Source organism: Oncorhynchus kisutch, unplaced genomic scaffold, assembly GCF_002021735.2.
Source record: "Oncorhynchus kisutch isolate 150728-3 unplaced genomic scaffold, Okis_V2 scaffold926, whole genome shotgun sequence".
Taxonomy (NCBI): domain Eukaryota; kingdom Metazoa; phylum Chordata; class Actinopteri; order Salmoniformes; family Salmonidae; genus Oncorhynchus; species Oncorhynchus kisutch.
This window is the reverse complement of record NW_022262871.1, coordinates 8,632-18,146: the sequence shown is the minus strand read 5'-3', so window position 1 is coordinate 18,146 and position 9,515 is coordinate 8,632. Positions and strand designations below refer to the sequence as shown.

Here is a 9,515-nt window from a genome sequence, read left to right as displayed (position 1 = left end):
TCCTGAAACCGGAACTAGCAAGATGTCAACCTCCATGAACAGGCATATGCAACCGTGAGTAGATAAAGTTCAAAACAACGGTCGGCCATCTTGGAGGCTGTCTCTAGTTCTTATTATAACTAAATGCATTGTGGACTTCCACCATTTTAATGTAGTCAACTGTGTGGGACTTCCAAATTCATTGGCTGATCCCTCCTGGTGACTCCGTTGGAGTCATGTCCAACTGGCTCATCAGTAGGGATAAACCAATCGTGAAGAAGAAAATGTACCACTTCAAATGGTGAATTGGCAGATTTGATTATGCTGAGCCACAGGGCATCGTTTTATGGCCTGTGATGTAAACGGTAAACAGGCAAATGCGGCAAGGGACTTTAACTATGCCACTTTGTTTACATACTCATCTCATATGTTATACTGTACTCGATATCATCTACTGTATCTTGCCTATGCTGCTCTGTACCATCACTCATTCATATATCCTTATGTACATATTCCTTATCCCCTTACACTGTGTATAAGACAGTAGTTTTTTAGGAATTGTTAGTTAGATTACTTGTTCGTTATTACTGCATTGTCGGAACTAGAAGCACAAGCATTTCGCTACACTCGCATTAACATCTGCTAACCATGTGTATGTGACAAATAAAATTTGATTTGATTTGAATCGCTCTTCTCCAATAGAACAGTAATCTGTGCCTTTCTGTCATTTAGTCAACAAGGTGCATCATCCAGAAAACATACATCTCTTTCCATAAAATATTTGTTAGAATTTTTTTTCATGTGAAAACACAGAATCCTACTCATTACTCCAAGTGCTTAATTACATCACTTTTGTTTTGAGGAGACTTCTCTGTGGGCTTTGAATGTGGCACCTGGCTCCCATCTGGAAGGCAACCCAGTTCCAAAACGAATGACATCCATTTTCACCTCCTTGCAAAAACACGCCTATCCGGGAGCCCAGGCCAGATGAATTGAATCCCCTCAATGCCGCTGCGTATTGTCACAGACGCTATAATTACACAGATACAAAGATGAGTCCTCTATCCATCTCTATGGACATGCACCATTGTTCAGAATAAAGAAAGCAGCAGATGTGAAGACGATCATTTTTGTTTCCGTTTCTATGTATTACTACAGGTTGGTAATAGCACGTTTACACTTCCTAATATCGACAGAACATGTCATAACATGATAGGTAACAAATCCGTCAAGGGATTACCAGATTTTATGTTATTTTTGTGTCGTGGTGAAAACGATTTTACAAGTCATATAACTTGAGATTTGGGGTTTGTCTGCGTTAATGTACACAATTTCGTCAAGGTAATTTAAAAAGAATCAATTTATTTGAGATTTCTGAGTTCATTTTATATGGTTCTTGGTTGTGTAAAAAATAACTATCACGAGCTGGTAAAATGGCGGCGACCGCTGTCAGCGTTTTAAAGTCCAGATAGAAGACAGTGGACCCGTTCATATATTTATGTAGTCGGTACAGTATATTAACTAATATACATTGGTTCTAACTTATACCATTATTTATTCGTTTACAATTGTACAATTTATGCTCCCCTCATATATAAACCACGTACAGAAGATGGTAATTTTGATGACACATGGTGAGTTTACTGCCTACTGTACATAGTAAAATGGTGCGCACCAAATTGTAGTTCACATTTTGGTATGGCAAACGGCTGTGAGGATTTTTCTTCAATATTAATCAGATATGAACACAATTACAATCTTTAGATAATACAAATATCATTTAATGTATGGAAAAACGTATTTGAGTGAACATTATCAAGCCAGCAGCAGGTGAAACAGAACCTGAATTATCTCCCCATCTCCATGGTTTTATCTGGCTGCCACAGCTGCTATCACTGTCTAGGTTTAGGATAATTAGCCCATACCAGTGACAAACTTGGCTATGTTATTGACACATGGCAGGACCAAACAAAGTTCAGCTCACTGATTTTGCCAGCTAGAAAGAAACGGACACAAATTTATTCAGAATAGGAGCAAGCTAAGGTTGGCTGATGTCTCTTCAACAAGAAACTGTGACAACATTGATCCTAAACTCCCAAAATAAACTTTCCCATTGAGCAAAATCCACAATCCACCCCTCTAAAGAAAACCTGGCTCCTGGACTACTCCAAAATGCCAAACGATCCACGATGGAATACATGGCCACATTTTGGTTTAGCACACCATCCACACACACACACACACACACACACACACACACACACACACACACACACACACACACACACACACACACACACACACACACAGTTTCGACCCCAGCCACAGGGCTCTATACAGAGCCATGCCCAGACCTTTTGGGAAGCATGTGCTCAAGCTAAAAAAGGGCAGCCCCCCCAAAAATCATTCCCAGCAGCTATGGTCACAGACTCATAGAGTACCTAGTCGTTAGAGTTTTGGGCCAGTAACCGAAAGGTTGCTGGATCGAATCCCTGAGCTGACAAGGAAAACATTTGTCGTTCTGCCCCTGAGCAAGGCATTTTAACCCACTGCCCCGGGCGCCGATGATGTGGATGTCAATTTAAGGCAGCCCCCCCCGCACCTCTCTAATTCAGAGGGGTTGGGTTCAATTTGGAAGACACATTTCAGTTGAAGGCATTCAGTTGTACAACTGACTAGGTGTCCCCCTGTCCTTTCCTAATACCCATAAAACCTAGCAGTCAAACGTGAAATGGTTCCAAATAATTTTTCCACCATTTCATTTTTCCCATAGGGGATTTTAGAAACACTTAAAATAAGGGCTGCGTTTCGCGTAGACTTATCCCGGCATAACATTTTGATAACATTAAATATCCCCTCCTCCAAAAAAGAAGCGCTAATTAGCTTCTAATGTGGCTATCATAAAGAACTACAAATGCCATGTTGATCTGGATGAGACTGCCGAAGTGAGGAAAAAGTAAGAGTCTCTGGATTAACTATTTAACGTTAGCTAAATGTATTAATGAATCAATTGGCTACATTTATTTAAATGACCAATTCTGTGTACTGTCTTGTGCAAGTTTTAAATTGACATAATACCTGTTAGCAAAAGGTGTCAGCTAGAGATGACGTGAAGGCGCTTGCAGGGAATTGTAGTTTTTCATGATGTCTACGTTGACTCTAATTAGCATTTTCAAATCTGAGAGGAAATAGAGCCAAATATATTGGAGGGAAAAAAAGTTGCCTCGTCTGAGAGAGATTTACATGGTTATTAATAAATCCCCTATGATCTGTCCACAGTTCCTGACATTGTACAGCTCTTATTCTGTAATTTCTGGATTTAAAACTTTTTTTTTCTGGTTTTCTGTGGCCTCTTCCAAATTGTGTTCTTATTCAGACTCTTGAAATATTTGCTCTATACAGGCAAAATGTTCCCATAACATGTGAATGTAATTCCGCTCCTTTGTAAAGACAGCAAATATATGTTGTGTATGTATGGTACATGTTCTTTATGTGCCCTTCAATACAAATGAATGACAAAAATCCTAATAGAAATCCCCTATGGATTGGAACCATTTCCTTTCTTGACCGCTAGGTTTTATGGGTATCATGACACCTACACTGTGGGGCTCTATTGAGCTATTATTACAAGGGGAAAGCATCACCATCTGAGGAGTAAATTATTCAGATAAACTAATTAGAACAGGAAATGCAAAACTTCAAGTGTAACTGAGGTTTAAAAAGGCTTCTGAATTCCAGTCAAAATAGAAGATTGTAAGACTTACTTTAGCCTACCATGACTATATCCAACCCAACTCCATTTGTTGCCACTATCATGTATCCTACCATGACTATATCCAACCCAACTCCATTTGTTGCCACTATCATGTATCCTACCATGACTATATCCAACCCAACTCCATTTGTTGCCACTATCATGTATCCTACCATGACTATATCCAACCCAACTCTATTTGTTGCCACTATCATGTATCCTACCATGACTATATCCAACCCAACTCCATTTGTTGCCACTATCATGTATCCTACCATGACTATATCCAACCCAACTCCATTTGTTGCCACTATCATGTATCCTACCATGACTATATCCAACCCAACTCCATTTGTTGCCACTATCATGTATCCTACCATGACTATATCCAACCCAACTCAATTTGTTGCCACTATCATGTATCCTACCATGACTATATGCAACCCAACTCCATTTGTTGCCACTATCGTGTATCCCAGTGGTTTGCAAACTTTTTGACCCGTGACCCACAAAAAGGAGTGGTACAATATTGTGCAATATGCCTGCACACGCCAACATGAGTGCACAATTGCTACGCAAATGTAACCTGTCATTACAGCCATAAAATGCAAGCTAGGCTACAGAAACAAACTGCGTTTTACACCTGCATTTGGAGCTGAAAGTCATTCATGTTAGCAGGCAATATCATGTCACTTCTCTGGAGTCCAGAGCAGAATCAACTAGGGATATATCATGTCACTTCTCTAGAGTCTAGAGCAGAATCAACTAGGGATATATCATGTCACTTCTCTAGAGTCTAGACATGTTACTTTAGAGTTAATCAGTGTGATTAAGGTTATGTTTAAAAATCACATTTTAAGAAGAGATGGCAAAGTTGATTTAGATGGAAGACGTGAGCTGAATGCGGTAGCTCTGTAGCTAGCGAGCCTTAGCATAGTAAGCTAGCACTGCCACTTACCAGGTGAAACTATAATGATCGGTCTCTGCTGCTGCTGGCTGTTTGTGATACTTTCTAACCACGTTGTTGGTATGGACAGCATCCAATTTGAAAAGTAACGTTTTGCTGAAGCCCTCCTTCCATTGTTGATAGCCATGAAAGTTAAATGTCCCCCGCAGATTGACGAGTAGATGTCAAATTCGCCCGCATTGTGGCCACAAATGTATCCCACTTTTTAAAGCGTTTCATTTGCGTGGCCATTGAGAAAATCACATTTGCACAGCAAGTGTTGCTACAACCTGCTACCACACAAAGCTTGGTCATCTTGATGAATAAAAATGCAGTTGCTAGCTAGCTCTATCCATAATACTAACCCACAAGGTTGTTTTGTTTACCCACGAGGACAGTGCATTCGAAAAGTATTCAGACCCTTTGTCTTTTTCCACATTGTTACGTTGCAGCCTTATTCTAAAATGGATGAAATAAAATGTTTTCATCAATCTACACACAATACCCCATAATGACAAAGCGAAACTGGGTAAGCAATTTTTGCAAATGTAAAATCAAAATAACAGAATAACAGAAATACCTTATTTGGGTACATATTCAGACCCTTTGCTATGAGACTCGAAATTGAGCTCAGGTGCATCCTGTTTCCATTGATCATCCTTGAGATGTTTCTACAACTTGAGTGGAGTCCACCTGGTGTAAATTCAATGCATTGGACATGATTTGGAAAGGCATATACCTTTTTATATAAGGTCCCACAGTTGACAGTGCATGTCAGAGCAAAAGCCAAGCCATTTGGTAGAAGGAATTGTCCGGAGAGTGCCGAGACAGTAGTTGATATAGTAATAATTTAGGCTAATAATATAATTCAATCTCTGTTTGCAAAAAAGTCTGTTCAATGCATGGCTGAGCACGTAGAATAGAATAGGCGAGCTATATCAGATACGTTTCTTGGCCTTTTAGAAAGATATTTAATGCTATTCTAGTACACTCTATATATGACTGGACACATTAGCAGAATATTTGTCAAATCAAAAAAAAATCCGGGGTAGCCTAGTCTACTCTGCTAACAATGATAAACAGATCAATACATATGACGTATCCATAAAATAGGCCTACGAGAAGGGGAGACGCACAAAGTTGTCAATTATGTCTGAGTGTTGGAGTGTGCCCCTTGCCATCTGTAAATAAATACATAACAAAATTGAAAATCATCAGCTTAATATTAGGAATTTGATGTATGACATTTACTTTTTACTTTTTACTTTCACTCAAGTATGAATATTTAGTAGTTTTTCCACCACTGACTAATGGTTTTGTGTGAAACAATACAGTGTAGACAAGGTTATTCAATAAAATATTACATAGTGCTCCCTACAACATACTGTAACCTTGTACTAGATGGTTTGTGATTCATTTATGCATTATTTGAATTTAGGAAATGTACTATAGGTTAAATGCACTTACGTTGTGTAATTTAACATGTGCACTTGTCTAATGTGAATGAATGTTGTCAATGCTTAGCTACTTGAGCTGTTGAAATGAGATAGTTGAAAAATGAAATATATATTTTTTAGAATAAGAAAGTGCCAGAACTGTCAAGAAAATAACTTTTGTGTCCGTTGCTCTTTAATACTACTGTCCAACTCAGATTAAGTCTGAGGCTGGTAACATCAACAGTGAGGACAAACCCAGTCACTGGGTCCTGATTGTGAGAGTGGAGCCCAGTTTGCACTGCAGGATCCAGAGATGACATCAGTGAAACTGGAAGACTGCAGTCAAACACTGGAGCTGAAAGTCAACATTAAAGATGAAGAAGAGGAGGAGAAGATTGGCACATCTGTTAGTCATGGTAAGAGCAGGTTCTATCTATTTATAAGTTATCTTCATAAGCTAGACCTCCATAAGCTATCACCCAGTCTATTGCTAGGTAGTATTCTGTAATTCTGACATCACACATGACCCCTGACATTCTTTCGCTTGTGTTGTTCATTCCAACTTCCCACTGTGCATGAAATGTTACAGTAGAACTGTTTCATGATGAACTGTTTCAGTGAGAAGGTAGATGTTACTTCATTCTACTGAGACTTGCATAGTTTGACACCAGTATTGTCAGAATTTGTTTGATTAAATTCCAGTTATTTCAGGAAGATCACTGAAATTACAATTCTCTTCAATGCCTTTCAAAGAGGAACATTTTAAATAGAACTTTGGTTTATTTGAATTGGCTAATTAAAAATGGAATTGACCTCAACTCTGGTAGTTACTAACCCTTGTGATAATGAGTGGAGGGTGATATGGCATGTATACATTTGACATGTATATCACACCAACTGACTGGTTCTTCTGATGCTGTTCACACAGGAGACCATGTTGAGACATTATCTACATCCAGAGAGCAACAGCAGGAACATCCCAGAGCTAAGAGGTCTCACCACTGCCCACATTGTGAGGAGATTTTCCCATTTCTATCAAAGCTAAAAATACACCTACAAATACACACAGGAGAGAAGCCTTATTCCTGCACTGACTGTGGGACACACTTCACAACATCAAAGGCTCTGACAGTTCATCAGAGAGTGCACACTGGAGAGAAGCCTTACTCCTGCTCTGACTGTGGGAAGAGTTTCTCAGGATTGGGTCACTTAAAAAGACACCAACGTATACACACAGGAGAGAAGCCTTACTCCTGCTCTGACTGTGGGAAGAGTTTCTCGCAACAGAGCAGCTTAAACTCGCACAAACATATACACACAGGAGAGAAGCCGTACTACTGCTCTGACTGTGGAAAATGCTTCACAGCATCATTTGAGTTAAAAGTTCATCAGAGGACACACACAGGAGAGAAGCCTTACTACTGCTCTGACTGTGGGATGAGTTTCTCTCAACAGAGCAGCTTAAAGTCACACCAACGTATACACACAGGAGAGAAGCCTTACTCCTGCTCTGATTGTGGCAAGAGTTTCTCTCAACAGAGCAGCTTAAAATCACACCAACATATACATAAAGCAGAGAAGCCTTACTCCTGCTCTGACTGTGGGAAGTACTTCACAACATCAGCTGAGCTAAAAGTTCACCGGAGAACACACACAGGGGAGAAGCCTTACTGCTGCTCTGACTGTGGGAAGAGTTTCTCTCAACAGAGCAACTTAAAAACACACCAACTTATACATACAGGAGAGAAGCCTTTCTCATGCTCTGACTGTGTGAAGTGCTTCACAACATCATCTGAGCTAAAAGTTCACCAGAGAACACACACAGGAGAGAAGCCTTACTCCTGCTCTGACTGTGGGAAGAGTTTCTCTCAACAGAGCAACTTAATAACACACCAACGTATACATAAAGGAAAGAAGCCTCATCAGTTCTCTCAGGCCAGTTAAGATTAGTCACTCCATCACTTCATTCTCATCTCATAAAGGAAGTGGTAACAGTGTATTTGATAACATTACCAGAGAGTAACACTATTGTAATCCTATTGTTTCTCACTGTGAGAGAACTGTGCAGAGAAAAGGGAGCGTTATAGAATGTTAGCCTCTCTTTACTTTACTGATCAGTGTGCACCTTGTCAGTTCTGGTGTGTTTTGTTTGCTTCTACTGTAAAGATATTGAGATTACTTTGGATTTGCCCTTAGCGTTGAAAACCCTCTGAGGGATCGCTTGTTAAATCAATGGAGGGAGGTACTGCTTCCCTCTGCAGTTTTCTGTGGGAATGAGTTAGTAGACACAACATGTGTCAGATAGAGATGGTGTGATGATCAGTTTTCTGTGGGAATGAGTTAGTAGACACAACATGTGTCAGATAGAGATGATGTGATGATCAGTTTTCACCTTTAGTTTGGGTGGATACTTTTATTCCTACTAAATGTGTTTTGTTTAATGATACAAATTGGTTTATTAAATTGTCTTTTAAAACTAGATTCACTATTTTAGTCATTGATGATTAATGTATTTGGATAACTGCAATGAATTTCATTGAATTACTAATGAAAAATAAATGTTCTACATTCATTTTGCTGGTCAACCTCTGGGTTATCTTTCAGAAAATACAATGTTTTTGTTGCCAATCAAAATATATTTACATGAATCTACTCAAAAACATGTCAATACACCTTTACACATCACCACGGGGACAAGCCATTTTGCTAGCCACCAGTATTTTTCTACAATGCATACAAATATATGTTAATCTGTATAAAGGACTTACATGTTTCTTATGTAAAACCAGTTAAATAAAATGAAAAATGTATTTGTCTTGTTTCATTTTCAATAGTTTTATAAGGTGCCACAGTCCAGGGACAGCATTACCACAACAATTCAAGAATGGCCCACTTACTATTGGGGAATTAGAATTCAAGAATTCTTAGAATTCTATTTAGCATTTTGGGACAAAGTAGCTCCCGTGTTTACACATGACAACACATATGTCACTTAATTCAGTGCTTCCTAGTTCCATGTATCAAACAGTTATTTCAGTTATACTAAAATCTGTACAAATCTGTAGTATCCCCTGCTGTTTACAAGGTGCACCTGTGTAATGATCATGCTGTTTAAATCAGCTTCTTGATATGCCATACCTGTCAGGTGGATGGATTATCTTGGCAAAGGAGAAATGCTCACTAACAGGGACGTAACCAAATTTGTGCACAAAAGTTGAGAGAAATAAGCTTTTTGTGCATGTAGAACATTTCTTTAAATTTTTACATGTTTGTTCAGTATAGTCTGAACATGTACTTTTTTATGGAAAGGAAATGCATGTTTCTGGTCGATGCACCTAGCTGCCTTGTTGACAACATAACAGAGGCAAAGATGACTGTTTGGAGGGCTCCTCCCTCCCTG

At 39.1% G+C, this 9,515-nt stretch overlaps 1 protein-coding gene across 1 annotated transcript; it reads left to right on the top strand.

Moving 5' to 3' along the window:
* Positions 1-1,026: 1,026 nt before the first annotated feature.
* On the top strand, positions 1,027-8,925 carry LOC116363407 (gastrula zinc finger protein XlCGF17.1-like). Its single transcript, XM_031817060.1, has 3 exons — positions 1,027-1,137; positions 6,331-6,531; positions 7,044-8,925. Exons 2-3 carry the CDS (start codon positions 6,429-6,431, stop codon positions 8,057-8,059), a joined length of 1,119 nt encoding a protein of 372 aa, XP_031672920.1. The 5' UTR covers positions 1,027-1,137; positions 6,331-6,428; the 3' UTR covers positions 8,060-8,925.
* The last annotated feature ends 590 nt before the right edge of the window (positions 8,926-9,515 follow it).

Excerpts from the sequence above, each read along its gene's own strand:
- LOC116363407 (XM_031817060.1), top strand. The coding sequence starts at position 6,429 with ATGACATCAGTGAAACTGGAAGACTGCAGTCAAACACTGGAGCTGAAA. Across the intron at positions 6,532-7,043 it reads TGGCACATCTGTTAGTCATG|GAGACCATGTTGAGACATTA; the intron begins GTAAGAGCAGGT and ends CTGTTCACACAG.